General features: G+C 51.3%; 1 protein-coding gene across 2 annotated transcripts; it reads left to right on the top strand.

Moving 5' to 3' along the window:
• Positions 1-2195: 2195 nt before the first annotated feature.
• LOC136962921 (14-3-3 protein epsilon-like) lies at positions 2196-13066 on the top strand. Of its 2 annotated transcripts, XM_067256842.1 has the most exons (7): positions 2196-2378; positions 7632-7831; positions 8264-8370; positions 8937-9143; positions 9364-9500; positions 10224-10270; positions 12910-12976. In XM_067256842.1, the coding sequence occupies exons 1-6, from the start codon at positions 2315-2317 to the stop codon at positions 10229-10231; spliced, it is 723 nt and encodes a 240-aa protein (XP_067112943.1). In that variant the 5' UTR covers positions 2196-2314; the 3' UTR covers positions 10232-10270; positions 12910-12976. The 2 variants fall into 2 exon arrangements, with proteins under 2 accessions (XP_067112943.1, XP_067112942.1); XM_067256841.1 differs by lacking the exon at positions 10224-10270 and having other exon boundaries at positions 12910-13066.
• The last annotated feature ends 7475 nt before the right edge of the window (positions 13067-20541 follow it).

The raw sequence follows: 20541 nt of genomic DNA, 5'->3' as shown, positions 1-20541 counted from the left end.
CCTCCACCTCTCCTCTGTTCGGCTCCCACCCTCCCTTCCTCCACCTCTCCTCTGTTCGGCCCCCACCCTCCCTTCCTCCACGTCTCCTCTGTTCAGCTCGCTTAGCACAGACAGGAGGTGTACCTGTAGTATTTGGAAGGCCTTGAGCTGGGTTTGCAGCCCTTCACAGCTGTCATACCAGAAGCAGTTTCGTTTGCTCACACTGACACAGAAGCACTCAGACATCACTGCCTTACTTCACGTCTCTTCCTGTCTCCTGCACCCTATTAGCCAGACACGGACCCCCCCCCTTCCCCAGGCCTGTCTCACCCACATACAGTGGCATCCCGGGCCCCCTAGCTCCTGCCCGCGGGGCCGGGAGAGACTGGCCTGTCACACGAGTGGAGCAAACAGAGGGACACACGAGTGTTAAAGCCTGGTCATCTGTGTGGATTCATGCGCTCTACATCCTCATTGGTCCATCATTCAGTAGGTAATTAACCAATCCGAACACCCCCAGGCATGTCGAATCAGTGTTTTGTGAAAATTGTGGTTTGTATTTTGTTTCAAAGATTTTGTTTTTCTTTTTGATTTTGTTTTTATTTTTGTTTTTCTTTTGGAATCACTAGTTGCACAATTCCCCGACCCTTTCCTACATTTTCCACGCCCCTATTCCTATCGTGTTATGTTTATGAAGCTGCAGTCATTTGTAACATTGAGTCTGTGTATACATTTGAAAACCTCTGTGTGGATGACATGACTTCTATGTTTACCAAGCCACTAAAAGATGTTCCATTCAAAGCCAGGTTGTGTTTCTATGACAGCTGGGTGTAGTGAGTGGAGTTAGTGCAGTCAGCCCCCCCAAACTGTCCCTAATGTGGCTGATGGCTTCAGCGAGACAGGATGACAACACTACAGACCCTCTAACTGAAAAACCTCAAACTGAAACTGAAAAAGTGGCCCTTGAAGCTCTGGAGAATACCCTGATCGCACATTTCAAACGTACGTCGAAAACTTTCTCGGGAAAGGATTGCGGTGGCTTCTCCCGTGATCTCAGACATCACATGGACTTCTTGAGAGGGAGGGAAGAACAAAAGGAAAGCACCGCTTCCTCTTACGGTTTAGCTTTTTTGTTCAGGATGAAGCACAAATGGGTATACTTTTATAGAACTATGTTTAATCGTTGATTTCCATAGTTGTTTTACCATCGTTATTTAACCTGTTAATGTTCTGTGTCAATCCATCTTGTTGTTTCCACAGTACTGTTGCAAGTCTGTGTGTGCGTGTGTGTGTATTTGTCTGTGCATGCAAAGGCACTGTAAGCCACTCCCCCAGTTATAGAGCATCATGCCACTGATCTGAACTTGTCAAGACCAATCGATACTGTTTTAAACGTTTTAAAGTTTAATGGGGTTTAACCATTCACAAACATCCTCAACTTTGAATCTATTGTGCACCTTATGTCTGACATTGCTTATGTAAACCTGATATGACTTTGGAACAGAGTGACTTGACTTTTGTCCATGCCAAATTGTGTCATTGCCATGTATTTCCTTTTGTACTCTAATCATGTTTCATTGTAAGATATCCCTTCTCTTCTGAAGAGAGCTGGTGAAAATAGAGAAATGAATGAAAATATTCAATCGATGACGTGCCATTGTGCTATAACAGTATATAAGTTCAAATTACCTTATTTTTTGTAGCATGTAATGTGTTACCATACTTAGTAAATAAAAAGCTATTAGCAAAACTATCTAGTTTTAAACTCATCATAGTGGCTTAAGACGGATATTTGTCCGAACTGCGAAATTTTCAGCTCAGAATTTTTACAGGGCTACATCACTCCTTTGCCGAAAGTTCAAGTCAAATGTCAGTTTACGGGTCATCGGATGCCAAAAAAGGAAATATCTGAGTTCTTTAGGTCAAGGCAGTTTGGAGGTAGCAGTGCCATGGATTTCCTCCGGACCCAACGGTCATAGTTTCTGCCAGATGACTGGACACAATTTGATTTTGAAGAGTTGTGCTCTTCAAAGTCCATCCATGAATGCACGGACAAGGTTATTCGTTCTGAGAAAGAGGATGAGACCATGCCGAGGCCAGTGAAAGCGTGTTAGGATGATTGAGGGGTGGTGGGGGGAGGGGGGTGGAAGGCGGCGTGGAATGCGTGGGTTTCCCGGATGGAATTCGAACGCCATCTTTATACCAGCGCTACCGGTAGCTACACTGGGGACGCTAAGCTGCTGCTCCACCACCACGGGAACCGCCGACTGACTAACCCACGTTCGAGCCTCTCTCCCTCCACCCGCACATCATCGACAGCCTGATACTGAAAACCATGGCAGACCGAGAGCACTTAGTATATCAGGCTAAACTCGCCGAACAAGCCGAGAGATATGATGGTAAGGCTTTCATGGATACTATTATTTGAGGAGTGTGCCTCATTCGCTTGTCCCCTCTCCTCCCTCACCCACCCTCTAGCGGGGGGCTCCTAGGAGCGTTTGAGATGGTCTGAAGATGGATTCATTTGTGTGAAATCGTAGTAGAGACAAAATGGCGGAGAAGGGGGGTTCTTTCAACAACTGGCTGCTACAAAAGGGCTGTGTTGGTTATCTAAAATGAAATAAATCTTAACGCTGGGGTTATGATAGTAAATCATTATGAAAGGATCGGTGTTTATTGACAATTAGCATCTAGCTACTAGCTTCGCTCCTAGGGCGGTCTCTTAGCTAACGTTAGCTTGCCATCTTAAAAGCTGTTGCGTACGTAGCTAGCTAGCTGGCCACCATGTTTAATAGTAGCTTATTGGCATGTGGTTCTGCGTAAGTTGCCAACTTGTTGGAAAACCCCCTGCTAGTGCTAGCGCCTGTATGTTGAGTGAACCTAACCACCTAGACTACCTATCGAGCTAGTAACCTCACTTAAACTTAGTTAAAATGGCGTCTATCTTCAGTGTGGTTGGCAATGTAACTATCCATTTAGGCTGTTGTTAGCTAGAACGTTTCGGTGGTTTCTAGATGGCTAGCAAGCTAACGTATCATACAGTACAAATGGATAACACGCTGTCCAGTTAATAATGTCAACTAACTGAACTATTCATTCAGTTAATGTTATTTAAATGTTAACCAGATAATTACATATACATTGTGCAAAGTTATTGATAACTGACATTAGACACTAATCGATTACTGTAGAAACCGACTGTCATAGTCCGGCTTGTGGCGAAGGCAGTTGGAAATCCGCATAAGCGCACACATGGTGCCAGTTTTTTGCATTGGCGGGTTTGTGACTGGTGCATGTAAGAACGTAAGAGCTAGTTCATAGAGCTATTGGTTGAATTGAGAAAGTCCATCAGCCACTGGTTATCAATTTAGTACCATACAGTACGTTAGGGCATTAAGCTACCGAACGTAGAAGTAAGTAGCTAGCTAACGCGATATGGTTACAATTCAACACTGGCTGCGCATATCGGTCTAACTGTGGTGTAGATCTATTTGGCAAGTCACTAGTCCCATTTTGTTTTCTAAGTAGCTTGCTTGGTACGCAGACTTTGTCGAAGCATTTGCCCAAGGTTAGTTAAATAGCAACTACATTGGCTAGCGACTGTAGCATACAGGTAGCCAACCTTGCTACTGTAACGATGATGTAATTTTCAGTGCTGGGTGGGTGTGGTACTAGTCAGCTATCAAGCCAGATTTAGTAGTAAAGGACTTTGGCCTGACAAGGGTTTCACTTAAGTAGCTAGCAAATTTAAATAAACATAAACTTAATAGAATCAATCTTTTTAATACTGTAGTACAAACCTTAAATAGCAGCTGATGAATATTTGACAAGGCGCTACTTATTCTGACCATGTTTAACTATATCAGGGACTACATTGTCTTCCGTTTTAAAAACACATTACAGATAAAAACTTTTTAACCAAGAGTCGATTTTGAAAATGACATTCTGGATAGTAATGTTGCTGCTGCTATTGTTGAAGCTTCAAAATGGTGAACCTTGACCCCTCCCCTTTCCCATTCGGTTCATTCATCTAAAAGTCATCCTCATTTCAGAGTTCCAGTCTGACTAAAGTCTGTGATTGCATTCAGTACTATCTACATGCATCATTTAAATATTGGACGGTAGACAACAGAGGGTGTCGTGGCGATGCTCATTGTTTATGAGTTACATGTAAAAATGACTAAATGTAATGTAAATGTACACCTGCCATTGAGCAAACGTGTTGCCAAGTTCTGTCGTAACCAACGCAAGAGAAACTGAGAAAGCATTCTGCTTGTGTGTGCCTATTGAGTGTTGTCACTTGCATGTAACCTACCGCCTCATAAACACCTGTCCATCAAACACAACAACAACACCGTACTTTGATAACGGCCGTCCCAACCCAAACGCTCTTGGAGACGAGTCTGATCACTGTTGAATTATGTTGCGGCAGCTGATCTGGCCCAGTGAGCAGGGAACGCTCTGCCCTGTAACTGGGCACCCCGCTGGCTGTGTCCCCCGTCCGTAGAGATGGTGTCCCGGTCAAGGGGCCCCTCACAGGGAGCAGGGACCCCGAGGGGGGCAGTGAGCTCCAGATGGAGCCCCCTGCAGCCCTGCTGGGTCCTGGCCTGTCTGGCTGAGAGGAGGAGGAGGAGGCTGGGTCTGTCTCTCTTCTGTCTCTGGTCTCTCTTACGTAACCATGCCCTCCTGGCTGCAGATGGTGGCTGCCGCAACCTACCCCCACCCCCCTCTCTCTCTCTCTCTCCCTCTCTCTAGCTCTCTCTGTCTACCTCTCTCTCTCTACATCTCTATCTCTCTCTACATCTCTATCTCTTTCTCTCTCTATCTACCTCTCTCCCTTCGTCTCTTTGAGGAAGTGCTCCTTGTGTACTGCCCTCAGCACAGGGGCTTGACCCTGCCCACTTAACAGACCTGAACACATTCCGGTGTGGTGTGGTAATGGAGCCCCCCCCCCCCCCCCCCCCCCCCCCTCTCTGTTCTCCCCAGAGACCGCCTGCACGATAGCCAGGTGCTTCAGGCAACAAAACCGTTTTCATCGGCCGTTAGTGATGTTAGGCCCCCTGGCCTTGGTGTGTTTTCAAGACCGATCCCCTTCACTGTCGTGTGTAATCTTTTTCAGAATGACGTTTTTACTCTTAGTATTTACTATGACATTCTTCTTTTATTGTCTGACTCTGTGACATTTTTTAATTGGATAACGCTAAGGTGCCACAAAGTCTCCTCCACAGACGTAGCTTATTTACAACCCAGTCAGCTTTTAGAAAAGTGCACCTCGATACTGTCAGGCCATGTTCTGAAGCAGGCCTACCTGCGAGAGAAGCTACAGAGAGGCCCAGCGTTGCGTCTGCTGCAGAGCTATCAGAGAGGCCTGGGTTCCGGGCAGGCTGACAGCTGAGCATCAGGTTTCCTCAGCATGCTTTATGGAGACCTGCCATTGGCTGCTGGTGGTACAGTGTGTCTGTGCTCTATGTATGGCTGGCACGCTGTGTGCTGCTAGCTGACTGCAGCGAGGCCGGGATGGGTTCATGAAACACGCAGGACGGTCAGAGAGGATCCTGTCTGGGCTTCCTGTGTCTGGCCCAACACCTGAACCACCCCCACTGATCCTGTCTGGGCTTCCTGTCTCTGGCCCAACCCCTGAACCACCCCCACTCCCAGCGCTCATGCAGATATGGGTCCTGATAATGCGTAATGGGGATTAGGTGGCTGAGCGGTTAGGGAATCGGACTAGTAATCAGAAGGTTGCAGGTTCGATTCCCGGCTGTGTCAATTGACGTTGTGTCCTTGGGCAAGGCACTTCACCCTACTTGCCTTGGGGGGAATGTCCCTGTACTTTACTGTAAGTCAATCTGGATAAGAGCGTCTGCTAAAATGACAAAATGTTCATTAAGCAGACGGTTTTATCCAAAGCAAGGCGGTATTTGAACGGGCAACCTCTCTGATCTGCGGTTAAATGCGCTTCTGCTGAGGTGTGGCCCTCTACCACCGAGCTACACCAATCAGATAACCTAACATGCTAATCACCTGCAGGTGTGAAGGGTGTCTTCTGGTTCATTGGTCTGTTTTGGACTTCATTCCGCTCTGCTGAAGCAGCTCTACCTATTTTTCCTGTTCCTCTGCTTTGACAGGTTTGAGGAGACAGGTTTACCAGCAGCCCCTCCCTCCCTCCCCCCGCCAGGTTTCTTAGTTACTGATTGAAATGAGTGATGTCTGCCTGGGGGTCGGCATTCCTCAGACAAGCTGGGAGCTTGTTGCTAGGCTCCCAGCCCGCCTGTTCTCAGAACACTGGGCTCGGTTCCGTAGCAGGCTCTCACCTGCTGGAGTGAAGCTAAACGTTCGAGGACGACTCCTTTTTGAAGCCGTTTGAGCCGATCGTCTGTGCCAGATCCCTTGTAGCTGGTGACTGACTGGTGCTGGAACAAGCCCTTGTTTCCTGAAGTGGTCAAACTGGTCTGTGTGTTTGTTGCTGCAGACTGGTCGAACAATGTCCTGGAGAATACCGCTAACTGATTGACTACTACTGCTGACTGAGATTCAGTGCTGTTCAGTACTGGAGATTTTTAATGTGATGAGTCTAGTTCAGTAGTAAAATACTGGCCGGTCGAGAGGTCAAAGGTTTAAACACCCCTCATGTAAGTTGGTTCAGAGAAAAGGGTCTGCTAAATGTGTACATTAGTACTGCTGCTCTGACAGTACTGCTAAAATACTCCGTCACTTGGCTTAACAGAGAGACAAAAACAATAAACGATGTCTCAAAGTAAAAGAACGAATGGCCGGCCTCGCAATACACTAATGCAGAGCCTAACCTTTTAGTTGCCTAGTTACAGGCTCGGTGTTAAAGGTCAAAGTGGCATGTGGTCGTAAATAAGTGCAGTTAAGTCTTGAACCCTGCATACACCTCTTCCTGTCTCCCACAGTAACAGAATGATCTCAGTCCTTGACTTTGGGGATTCTCTGAACAGTGGGGTGTGTAGTTGTGGGCCATGCTGGTCTAGTGTGAGTCTAGGGACACCACTTCTTTAAGTTTCAGGTCAGGTGGCTGAGCGGTTAGGGAATTGGGCTAGTAATCAGAAGGTTGCTGGTTCGATTTTCGGCCGTGCAAAATGACGTTGTGTCCTTGGGCAAGGCACTTCAGCCTACTTGTCTCGGGGGGAATGTCCCTGTACTTACTGTAAGCCGCTCTGGATAAGAGCGTCTGCTAAATGACTAAATGTAATGTTTGTCTAAGCCCACGTCACGCAGATTTGGGTCTTAATTACCTTGGGAGTTGTGCTAGATGGGCAGCGTGTAGAGAGGAGATCTTGCGCACGTTGTCAGACTGATTCATGACCTGGAGCCGTGAGGCCTTCGCTGGCCTCGTTACGGCTCATCCCCCACCTGCCCCCAGGTGCCCTGCCCCTCTTGGGCTCCTGCCTTTTCCGTCCAGGAGACGGCGATCGACCCACTTCCTGTGTGCAACCCACTTCCTGTGTGCTGGGCTGTGTTCTACCAGTCCGAGGGAGGGGGTTAGATGTATGGTGAGCTGAGCAGCTTCCCAGCTCTCTCAACCCTCTCTCTGCCCTGGAAGCTGCCGCTTCTAAACTGGTTATTAACTCAAGCTGAAAGGATTTGTTCTTTAATGTTACTCCCTCCCTCCCTTTCCTCCCTCCCAGAAATGGTTGAGTCCATGAAGGAGGTGGCAGGGATGGATGTTGAGCTGACGGTGGAGGAGAGGAACCTGCTGTCGGTGGCGTACAAGAACGTGATTGGTGCCCGCCGTGCCTCCTGGAGGATCATCAGCAGCCTGGAGCAGAAGGAGGAGAGCAAGGGCGGGGAAGACAAACTCAAAATGATCCGGGAATACCGGCAAACGGTGAGCGGAACTAGCCAGCCGCAGTAAAGCGCAAGTCTGGTGGGAGTCAGGTGGCTGAGCGGTGAGGGAAGCGGGCTAGTAATCCGAAGGTTGCCAGTTCGATTCCCGGTCATGCAAACTGACGTTGTGTCCTTGGGCAAGGCACTTCACCCTACTTGCCTCGGGGGAATGTGCCTGTACTTACTGTAAGTCGCTCTGGATAAGAGCGTCTGCTAAATGACTAAATGTAAATGTAAGTCTGGCCAACCGCCGTAAAGTGTAAGACTAGCAATTAGCCATGATTTGTTAGACTAGCCTGTTGCTATGAGGCGTTGGACCTTTTACAGTGTTGCTGGAATGTATTTAAATATCAACTGGGTTGTTATGAGTGTAGAGGTGTTGGCCTGTACCTGTAAGTCGATGCTAACAGGTGACTGTGTGCTTGATCCGCAGGTTGAGACTGAGCTGAAATCAATCTGTAACGACATTCTGGATGTACTGGACAAGCACCTTATTCCTGCTGCAAACACAGGAGAGTCCAAGGTCTTCTACTACAAAATGTAGGAAAACAGATGATCTGAGGGAGTCATGACAACGCGCTGTGTTACCACTGTGGGGGTTCTCCTGTCTCTGCCAGTCTAGTGGAAACCTCCTAGCCTCTCTCAGCATTACACACTAGGGGTGGGACTCTCTTGGTACCTCACGATTCGATTAGAATCGATTCTTGGGGTCATGAGTCAATTAAAAATCGATTGTTTTTTTTTTGCAATTTTTAATTCCCCCCCCCCCCCCCCCCCAAAAAAAAACATAAAAAAAAAAAAAACACTAGAAGACTGAATTGTGATTCAAATGTGAATAAATTTTTTCCCCACCCCTATTACACACCCACGCTGTACATAGCCCATTTCATGCACGTAGAAATGCCTGTAGTAATCGCATTGCCATGCTTCTTTTGATGAAAGTAGAAGACTCTGTGTTTGACCTGTTTCCTGTCAGCATGTCACCCCCCTGCCCTCTCCTTCCTCCTTGTGTCTGGTCACGTGAGGTCAGACCTGTGACGGGCGGGGCGGGGCGGGCCGTGACGCTAGCTCAGCTGACCCGAGCGTTGTCCCCTCTGTGTCCCCAGGAAGGGTGACTACCACAGGTACCTGGCAGAGTTCGCCACGGGCAACGACAGGAAGGAGGCAGCAGAGAACAGTTTGGTGGCGTACAAAGCGGCCAGCGACATCGCCATGATCGAACTTGCTCCCACGCACCCCATCCGGCTCGGACTGGCTCTCAACTTCTCAGTCTTTTATTATGAAATTCTCAATTCCCCCGACCGTGCGTGCAGGTAAGGGTTAATTCGCCTCTCTTCAAACCTACAGGAGGGTATCTCTCCAGGAGCAGGGTTGGAGTGTAACCCTACAGGAGGGTATCTCTCCAGGAGCAGGGCTGGAGTTTAACCCTACAGGAGGGTATCTCTCCAGGAGCAGGGCTGGAGTGTAACCCTACAGGAGGGTATCTCTCCAGGAGCAGGGCTGGAGTGACCTCTGTCCTTCTGCATCCCCAAGGTTGGCGAAGGCAGCATTTGACGACGCCATCGCAGAACTGGACACCTTGAGTGAGGAGAGCTACAAGGATTCCACCCTCATCATGCAGCTGTTACGGGACAACCTAACGCTATGGACCTCAGACATGCAGGGAGATGGTGAGCCTTACCCCCCCAGCACAACACATCTCTCTTTAGCTGAAGAGCTGCTTGTTAGATACATTTTGTTATTTATAGATGATGTAGAGACACAGAAAATGCAGGGGAGGGAGAGGGGATGAAATGCAGGGAAGGGCCCAGGCCAGATGCTAACCCAGACCGCTGCAGTAAGGCTGTTAGCCTACCTTGTACACACGTCTCCAGTGATACCCCAGAGCACCAGTCACCCCTAGGGGGCTTATTGGGGGTTGACCTCTCCTCCCTCTGGCCCTGCTGCCCCCCCTCTCTCCTCCCTCTGGCCCTGCTGCCCCCCCTCCCTCTCCTCTCTCTGGCCCTGCTGCTCCCCCCTCTCCTTTCTGGCCCTGCTGCCCCCCCCCCCGCTCCTCCCTCTGGCCCTGCTGCCCCGCCCCCCCTCTCCTCCCCCCAGCCCCCCCTCTCCCTCCTCCCCTCCTCCTTCTGGCCCTGCTGCCCCCCCTCTCTCCTCCCTCGCTCCCGCCCCCCCCCCCTCTCCTCCCCCCAGCCCCCCCCCCCTCTCCTCTCTCTGGCCCTGCTGCCCCCTCTCCTCTCTCTGGCCCTGCTGCCCCCCCCCCCCCCTCCTCCCTCTGGCCCTGCTGCCCCCCCCCCCTCCTCCCTCTGGCCCTGCTGCCCCCCCTCTCCTCAGTCCTCCCTTCATCGTTCAGGCCGCTCTAATCTCTCCTTTTTCTTATCTTTCTTTCTGTATAGATTCTTAAGGACTGTCCCATTCTCCCCTTCCCTATAGAACTGTATTAGTAAGTCTAGACTCATCTGGAGTGTGTGTCTGACCTGCTGCCGCTCACTAACCACTCCGGCTCTGAGATGAAGCACCTGTGTGATGATGATGATGGTGATGATGAAGCGTTGCTGGGCTGTGTGTAGGGCAGGAGGCTGGCTTCTTCTCCAACTGGGTTTAGTTCCATGCTGTGCCCCTTACAGCCCCCACCCTAATCCTCCAGAGTCCCTGGCCCCCACCCCAACCCCCCAGAGTCCCTGGCCTCCACCCCAACCCTCCAGAGTCCCTGGCCCCCACCCTAATCCTCCAGAGTCCCTGGCCCCCACCCCAACCCCCCAGAGTCCCTGGCCTCCACCCCAACCCTCCAGAGTCCCTGGCCCCCACCCTAACCCCCCAGAGTCCCTGGCCCCCACCCTAACCCTCCAGAGTCCCTGGCCCCCACCCTAACCCCCCAGAGTCCCTGGCCCCCACCCCAACCCCCCAGAGTCCCTGGCCTCCACCCTAACCCCCCAGAGTCCCTGGCCCCCACCCTAACCCTCCAGAGTCCCTGGCCCCCACCCTAACCCTCCAGAGTCCCTGGCCCCCACCCTAACCCTCCAGAGTCCCTGGCCCCCACCCTAACCCTCCAGAGTCCCTGGCCTCCACCCTAACCCTCCAGAGTCCCTGGCCTCCACCCTAACCCTCCAGAGTCCCTGGCCCCCACCCCAACCCCCCAGAGTCCCTGGCCCCCACCCCAACCCTCCAGAGTCCCTGGCCTCCACCCTAACCCTCCAGAGTCCCTGGCCCCCACCCCAACCCCCCAGAGTCCCCGGCCTCCACCCTAACCCCCCAGAGTCCCTGGCCCCCACCCTAACCCTCCAGAGTCCCTGGCCCCCACCCTAACCCTCCAGAGTCCCTGGCCCCCACCCCAACCCTCCAGAGTCCCTGGCCCCCACCCTAACCCTCCAGAGTCCCTGGCCTCCACCCTAACCCCCCAGAGTCCCTGGCCCCCACCCCAACCCCCCAGAGTCCCTGGCCCCCACCCTAACCCTCCAGAGTCCCTGGCCCCCACCCCAACCCCCCAGAGTCCCTGGCCCCCACCCCAACCCCCCAGAGTCCCTGGCCCCCACCCCAACCCCCCAGAGTCCCTGGCCTCCACCCCAACCCCCCAGAGTCCCTGGCCTCCACCCCAACCCCCCAGAGTCCCTGGCCTCCACCCCAACCCCCCAGAGTCCCTGGCCTCCACCCCAACCCCCCAGAGTCCCTGGCCTCCACCCCAACCCCCCAGAGTCCCTGGCCCCCACCCTAACCCTCCAGAGTCCCTGGCCCCCACCCTAACCCTCCAGAGTCCCTGACCTCCACCCTAACCCTCCAGAGTCCCTGACCTCCACCCTAACCCTCCAGAGTCCCTGGCCCCCACCCCAACCCCCCAGAGTCCCTGGCCTCCACCCCAACCCCCCAGAGTCCCTGGCCCCCACCCTAACCCTCCAGAGTCCCTGGCCCCCACCCTAACCCTCCAGAGTCCCTGGCCCCCACCCTAACCCTCCAGAGTCCCTGGCCCCCACCCTAACCCTCCAGAGTCCCTGGCCCCCACCCCAACCCCCCAGAGTCCCTGGCCCCCACCCTAACCCTCCAGAGTCCCTGGCCCCCACCCTAACCCTCCAGAGTCCCTGGCCCCCACCCTAACCCTCCAGAGTCCCTGACCTCCACCCTAACCCTCCAGAGTCCCTGACCTCCACCCTAACCCTCCAGAGTCCCTGACCTCCACCCTAACCCTCCAGAGTCCCTGGCCCCCACCCCAACCCCCCAGAGTCCCTGGCCTCCACCCCAACCCCCCAGAGTCCCTGGCCCCCACCCTAACCCTCCAGAGTCCCTGGCCCCCACCCTAACCCTCCAGAGTCCCTGGCCCCCACCCTAACCCTCCAGAGTCCCTGGCCCCCACCCCAACCCCCCAGAGTCCCTGGCCCCCACCCTAACCCTCCAGAGTCCCTGGCCCCCACCCTAACCCTCCAGAGTCCCTGGCCCCCACCCTAACCCCCCAGAGTCCCTGGCCCCCACCCCAACCCCCCAGAGTCCCTATCACAACTGCTGATGGGAGGTCCTCAAACACAGTCACCTGTGCACACCTCTCTCCTGCCTCTCCTAGTGCCAGCACTAACAAGCACGCTTGCTGTGGGTTCTGATCTCTGCCCAGCGACACTTTTAATTCTCCACCACGCAGATGGCCGTGCCATCGCCATGGAAACCTCCCTAAGCAACCACGCTGTAGGGGATCCATGTAAATCTGACGTCTTTAGTTGCTGCAAAGAACCTGGCTTAACCTTTCATACTTCCTGTACTAACCCCGCCACGCGCGCACACACACACACACACACCTGGATGTGCTTGAGGCACCAGCCTCGTGTTTGGACAGACTGTTGCCTGATTGGTCCACTGGGCGGGCGTCAGGTCCACCAGGCTCATGCACACCTTAGACTGTCTGTTCTGTTGCTATGGCAACTGGGCCACCGGAGTTTGGTCAAAAGAAGTGTTGTGGCCCCACCACTAGGGGTGTGTCTCTGTGTGTCTCTGTGTGTGTGTGTGTGTGTGTGTGTGTGTGTGTGTGTGTGTGTGTGTGTGTGTGTGTGTGTGTGTGTGTGTGTGTGCACCTGGTCATGCCTGGTCTCCGTCTCTCCTCAGGTGAAGAACAGAACAAAGAGACTGTGCAGGATGTGGAGGAGGAGACCCAGTGAGACGTCACACGGCCAAAACTACACCCCCGTTCCTGCCCCCGCTGCCCCCATCTACCTGCCCTGGCCCCCTGCTGCCCCCATCTACCTGCCCTGGCCCCTCCCCCCCCAACCCCTGGAGAACCGGGGGGGGGGGGGGAGGGGCCAGGGCAGGGCAGGTAGATGGGGGGGGTTCCCACCTCTGCTTTAACTCTGACCCAGCCCCCCTCCCTCCCTTCTCTCTCTGTCTCTGTCTCTCTCTCTGTCTCTCTCTCTCTACCTCTGGTCTCAGAGCCCCTGACGGCTGCCTGGAGTTGATCTCTTCTTTTTCTCTGTCTTTATTTGATATCCCCTTTAATTAATTGCCCCTTTAATTAAAATATATATCCATGGAGATAAACACAAGCAAACCTTTTCAGCCTGACTGGCTGATGGATTCATTTTAAACCTCCGGTTACAAATCTGCTCTGTAAGGTTTGTGTCATTTCTTTTCTTTTTGGATAAGTTGTTTTCCGTCTATAGATGTCGCTACATCCTCAGTTGCCAAGTACGTTTTGCCTGCAGTGGTCACATTCACATGACGAAAACGTAGATTTTTAACACTGAAACATTACCCTCATGCTGTCAGGTGTGTCCAGACTGTAACTGGCCTCTGCTCTCACGAGAGGAGGACTGATGCTCTCAAAAGGGACACGAGCTTCTAGAAGGAACCCAGGGCCCCCGTAATTTGGTAGATAGCCCTCCTCTCTCTCTGTCTCTCTCTCTCTCATTGTTCAGCGTCCCCCTTCAGTTCTGGTTACCTGTTCGAGTTTGGTCTGAGTTTGTCTGGGCGTGTTGTGAGGTCTGGTGCTTGTGGCTGGAGAGGGGGAGGTGTGTAGCGGAGAGAGCCCTCACACACCTCCTCTCTGAGGGGGAGGTGTGTAGCGGAGAGAGCCCTCACACGCCTCCTCTCTGAGGGGGAGGTGTGTAGCGGAGAGAGCCCTCACACGCCTCCTCTCTGAGGGGGAGGTGTGTAGCAGAGAGCCCTCACACGCCTCCTCTCTGAGGGGGAGGTGTGTAGCGGAGAGAGCCCTCACACGCCTCCTCTCTGAGGGGGAGGTGTGTAGCGGAGAGAGCCCTCACACGCCTCCTCTCTGAGGGGGAGGTGTGTAGCGGAGAGAGCCCTCACACGCCTCCTCTCTGAGGGGGAGGTGTGTAGCAGAGAGCCCTCACACGCCTCCTCTCTGAGGGGGAGGTGTGTAGCGGAGAGAGCCCTCACACGCCTCCTCTCTGAGGGGGAGGTGTGTAGCGGAGAGAGCCCTCACACGCCTCCTCTCTGAGGGGGAGGTGTGTAGCGGAGAGAGCCCTCACACGCCTCCTCTCTGAGGGGGAGGTGTGTAGCAGAGAGCCCTCACACGCCTCCTCTCTGAGGGGGAGGTGTGTAGCGGAGAGAGCCCTCACACGCCTCCTCTCTGAGGGGGAGTACGTGCACCTTTGCTGGGCCTTGGTTTTAAGGAAAGAAAATACACATCCAGGGTTAAAGCTTCCTGCCCCGTTCTCCCAACCCGCCAACTTACGTTGTTCAGAATAGCCCTCCTCTCCTCCTCTCGTCTCTCTTTCTTTTCTCTCTTTCTCTCTGTCCCCCCCACCCCCCCACCTCTCCTTCCTTGTTTTCTCTTCCGTTCAGTATGTGGAACTTGAATCAGATTTGTACTACTGGATCCTCAGCGCGTGGCCCTCGCCCCGTCTGTATTCTTACTGAAACACAGCATGGAATTAACATTAAACTTCAACTAAAAAACAAACCTGAATGAAATGTAGTTTGTCCTGTCATTTCCTCTGTGTCTGTCTCGTTACTGGTAGTACAGCTCCCCCTGCAGGATGTTACTGGTAGTACAGCTCCCCCTGCAGGATGTTACTGGTAGTACAGCTCCCCCTGCAGGATGTTACTGGTAGTACAGCTCCCCCTGCAGGATGTTACTGGTAGTACAGCTCCCCCTGCAGGATGTTACTGGTAGTACAGCTCCCCCTGCAGGATGTTACTGGTAGTACAGCTCCCCCTGCAGGATGTTACTGGTAGTACAGCCTTTCTCAAGGAGACTGGCAAGATGCACAACTAGATGCTTGCGTTACATGAAACCCTTTCTTTGGGGGGGGGTTGGTGTGGCTTCAAACCCCAACACAGTTTTATGGACTAAATGGTGCGTAATAGTGGAGCGTTTGACTGCAGATCAAGAGGTTGCAGGTTCAAATCCCGTCACGCCGTACGTAACTAACACCTGAATCACCCTACGGTGCTCCAGCAGTCAGTACAGGGGAGGGAGGGTGAGGGAAGGACGAGGGGAGGGTGAGGGAAGGACGAGGGGAGGGTGAGGGGTGCAGAAAGTCTTTTAAGAGGATCTGTGGCTCCTAGCCAGGGACTGAGTCCTGAGATGAACCGCACTGACACTTGTCTCACTCAAGCACTTCAGGTGTTTTCCATTCATGCAGTATACAGCCGTGGCCGAAAGTATTGGGAGCTACATACTTTTTGTGTTTGCAAAGCTTGCTGGGCCTTGGCATAAAATGACTTAATTTCAGTAAGTCATAAGTCACAGCACAGGGGAAAGTGTGAACTAGTTCTAGCCAGGTGAAATCACTATCATTCTGATTGGATTTGACTGCTGTAAAAGAGGGGACTATTTTCATATATTGAAAAACTTAGCCCCAAAAAAGCTTTAAAAAATTTGAAATGTGCCTTGTTGTATTCCAGTATTCTATGGAAAAATGTGAAAACATTTTGCTCAAACACTGAATCAGCAAACTTTGCTAAACATGTCATTGCCAAAACTTATGGCCGCGACTGTAGAGGACATGTCAGGGGCTGTTCCATTTACGGCCACACAGGGGCGCTAGAGGGCTGCAGTAAAACGCAGACATCCCAGATCTTCACAGCAGACATTTACATTTAGTCATTTAGCAGACGCTCTTATCCAGAGCGACTTACAGTAAGTACAGGGACATTCCCCCCGAGGCAAGTAGGGTGAAGTGCCTTGCCCAAGGACACAACGTCATTTGACTCGGCCGGGAATCGAACTGGCAACCTTCAGATTACTAGCCCAATAGTTAGAAACGGTGTCAGTCGTTGGTTGAACATCCATCGCATCCTTTCATTCACCCCTGCTTTCTCTCATTTCCTTTTCCATCCTCTCTCTTCCTCTCACTCTCATTTTCCACATCTAACTCGTTCTGCTCCTCCCCTCCCTGCGACCAACGAGCTATCAGTCTTGGCTGCGGCAGATTAATCAGCGAAGGTTAATATAGCTGCACTTAGACCAGGCCTGTAATCAAGGTGTATTTTACACAAATCATATTATCATACAAGGGTCCTTCCTCCCTCATGTTAGACTCATTCATCAACACATTATCCATTACACAACTCTCTGCCCTGTTTCTCTCTCCTCTCCCTCCCCTCCATCCTCTCCCCTCCTCTCCATCCTCTCTCCCTCCCCTCCTCTCCATCCTCTCTCCCTCCCCTCCTCTCCATCCTCTCTCCCTCTCCATGCTCTCCCTCCTCTCCCCACCTCTCCCTCCCCCCCTCTCCCTCCCCTCCTCTCCTTCCTTTCCTCTCCCCTCCTTCTCCACCAGTATATGTGTGTATATATTGTACATAGATATACACTCAAACATGCATACAGCAGACACACATACACACACCCCAATAAACAAACGTGTGATGGGTGCAGCCATACCGCTGAATGCTGCCAGTGGACGTGTTCCTGGCCTGGGCTGTGATCTATTCCCACAGTCAGCACGTCACACAGACGGTATCACACAACACATACACACTTTGATCACTCTAATCATCAAAGCCATGGACGGCCTGTTCCATTAAATAAACATATTCTCTCTCACACACACAGAAACACGTGTAGTGGGCCTTTAGGAGGAAGAGAGTTGAACATGCAGCAGAACCGGGCCGTGGTCCAGGGAGGGAGCAGAAGGATTAACAGCAGATTATCTGAGAACCGCAGAGGAACCTCTGACACTGGTGAGGAACCTCTCTGACACTGGTGAGGAACCTCTCTGACACTGGTGAGGAACCTCTCTGACACTGGTGAGGAACCTCTCTGACACTGGTGAGGAACCTCTCTGACACTAGTGAGGAACCTCTCTGACACTGGTGAAGAACTCTCCTCTCAGGTGACCGGAGGAAAGAACCGACTCTCTCTTTCTCTCCCAACTTTCACCTCTCCTTCAAGTAGTTGCTTAGTTGGCAAAGATGTCGAAATGTGTTGAGTGCAGATAATAGAGTAGAAAAGATAGAGAACCACAATAACCACCTGACTTTAAAACACAGAAACTTATCAAACTACAACATTAAACTACAACATTATCACAGCCATGTTACAATACAAAACATGGATGATGGGGGGGAAAACAGGATAGTGTTTAAAATCAAGGATTCATAGCCCTAACCCAAGCAAAAGAAAAGACATCTGAAGGGACAGGTAACATTGGCTGTTGTCCATGTTTTTGAGAACTTGTGAGACATGAAAGGAAATGGAAACTCTTTCAACCAGAACAAGTCCTCTCTTTCTTCTTCTTGGTTATACTTCACCTTCTCCTCTCTAAGCCACTCTTTTTTAAATTCCACATAAAATAACATATAATAACACACTCCGCATAAATTAAATGCAACTTCACAAGCAGTGGCCACAGGCATAAACTTCACCGAAAGTAAAACATTATTGATGTTACAGCCCCCCTCCTTGTAACTTTCTACTCTCTCTCCCTCTCTCCCTCTCTCAATCTCTCTCTGCTCATTCTTATTCTTGAATGAGCTGTTTGAGCGTTGTGGAGTTGCAGGAGGTCTCAGGTTAGCAACAACAATTCTCTTTGATACAGTTGTCAACATGTTCCTCTCTCTATCTCCCCCCCTTCTCTCTCTCGGTCTGATTCCTCTTTGCTCTCCCTCCACTCCTCCCCTCCAGAAGCTCCATTTCTCTGTTGCGATCTCCATCTTTCTCTCTTTTGCTTTCTCACTCTCTCTATTCAACTTCTATCTATCTCTCTCTCTCTCCCTTCCCATCTCTCTCTCTCTCTCTCTCTCTCTCTCTCTCTCTCTCTCTCTCTCTCTCTCTCTCTCTCTCTCTCCCTATCTCCATTCCCATCCCTCCCTCCCTCCCTCCCTCCCTCCCTCCCTCCCTCCCTCCCTCCCTCCCTCCCTCCCTCCCTCCCTCCCTCCCTCTCTCTGATTAAGTATTCTTGTGCATTAATAAAGTGAAGCCTTCCCTCGCTTCTCCAGTGGGATTAGACGCAGGCATAATTCCATCTCCAGTCCTGCTGCTTTGAAGTCGGCTGTGAAGGGAACTGCCAGCTTCTCTGGGCTATTTGCATAATCCTGCTTCTGCACTCCATCACTTACACCCACGCATCATGCACCCAGAGCATGTTCATCATCAACATCATCATCACCAACCCAGAGCATGTTCATCATCATCATCCTTATCACGCACACAGACCCCTCATCTTCCTCAAAGCACGTTAGTAACATCTTCATATCAAAGACAGATGACAAATCACACCTTCAGCTTACAGAGTTGGTGAAGTTGCAGATCAGCTGTGGTCTCCAGAACAGCTGTGGTCTCCAGAACAGCTGTGGTCTCCAGATCAGCTGGGTTCTCCAGATCAGCGTTCACTCTGATGGACCTCACCACAGTGACGTTCTGGTTCTACAGAGGAACGGACCCTCATCAGTCACGTTCTGGTTCTACAGGGGAACGGACCATGGCCTGCTGGAAATGTCCTGACACAAGCAAGTCCCCTGATTCTCAACCATGCCCCCTGCAAACACGAGAGGTGATATGTCACAAAGAATTATGTGAGCAGTGAGTACGAGTTTAATCTGGAATTTCACAAAAGGGGGCTTTAAATAGTAAATTTCCCGGCAGGCTGGTCTGACCTCACATTAGAATTAAGAGGAAAAGCAAGGTTTTAATCACAAGAGAGAGTGGATGATGGGATGAAAGAGAAAAGAAGGAGAGAGAAAGAGGAGGGAGAGAGAAGAGAGAGTGAGAGAGAGGAGGAAACTCTTTTTCCACCACCCTGAGGCCCAGTCCCCACCTCGACCTCCACCCAAGCTCTCTCCTAGCCTCTACCCCACCCCATGTTGGTTCTGTCTTTGTTCAATCTGTCAGGGGAAGGAGGGATATCTAAACTATCTTTCACTGAGTTAGGTTTCTCAGACATACCCTGATCCTGGACCTAACGCTGGCCCTAACCCCTGACCCAATGAATGTGCACATGTGAGGCAGGGGATTGGATATGTACACAGCTGCCTGCATGCAGTTCACACACACAACACCAGACTGGACCCCCAGACCTCTCAATTTCTGGGGAGTAATGATAAAAAAAAGATATTATATATATTCAATACTATTTCAATACTATTCAACCTATTCAACCTATTTATGGTTTAAGTGAGTTGTGTGAAGAAATTAGTTTGTGATTCTCAGAGGGCGAGTGCAGAGACAGTGTGTGTGTGAGAAAAATAACAAGGCTGAGAGAGTGTGTGTGAGAGAGTGTGAGTGCGTGAGAGTGACAGAACAAGGGTGAGGGTGTGTTTGTGTCTGACAGAGAGAGAGAGAGAGACAGAACAAGGGTGAGGGTGTATCTCTGTGTCTGAGAGACAGAGACAGTGTGTGTATGAGAGACAGAGAACAAGGTTGAGAGAGAGAGAGTGTGTGTCTGAGTGAAGGATAGAGAGACAGGCACACCATAGGGGGGAAAGGTACTGTCACACCTGTGTCTGAGTGAAGGACAGAGAGACAGGCACACCATAGGGGTGGTAGTCTCAGGTGCACTCATATTCAGGGAGAACTGATGTGGGGTCTAATTTGGTGTATTCAGCCAGTCAATCCAGTTATTCATGCCACAGTGCAACTCATATGGCACCAAATAGAAACACAGACCTTTTAAGATTTTTCGTTGACGTTCTGTTATGTTGTCATGGTGACAGGGCCTTGACTCCTTGACAAGATGAATTTCTCCACATGGTTTTCTTGTGGCGGAGGAACAGAGCCACTGAAGAACCCTTTGTTCTTCAGTGGCTCTGTTGAAGCCGTTTGACTTAGATTTTTCGTTTACAGCTTTGCCAGGGTTCCACCCGTAAACAGACTTGTGTTTCCATGTTTGTCTTTAGAACCACTTCCTGATGTCCAACCCTGATTTGGACACACAAAAGACAGGACAAACAGACAGACATGCAGACAGACATGCAGGCAGGCAGACAGACAGACAGGCAGACATGCAGACAGACATGCAGGCAGGCAGTGCTCTCCAGACGGTTTCCTGGCGTCAGTTTTCTACTTTCATCTGATTAACTGACCAAATTTTTCCGTTGTTGACAAGTTATTTTCTGTTGCACAAATCATACAGCAACACACACACAACACACACACACACACACACACACACACACACACACACACACGTGTAACAGCACACAAGCCAGGCCTGTTTTGCATTCTGATTCTGTCTCACTTCCTCCCTGTGATTCTGTTTCCTCTTTCTAACATGATTCCCCAGGGTGGTCATTATAAGGTAGAGAAATGCATAGAGATGCATAGAAATAGAATGAGAG

Source organism: Osmerus mordax, chromosome 19, assembly GCF_038355195.1.
Source record: "Osmerus mordax isolate fOsmMor3 chromosome 19, fOsmMor3.pri, whole genome shotgun sequence".
Lineage (NCBI taxonomy): Eukaryota > Metazoa > Chordata > Actinopteri > Osmeriformes > Osmeridae > Osmerus > Osmerus mordax.
This window is presented reverse-complemented; position numbering and strand designations above follow the sequence as displayed.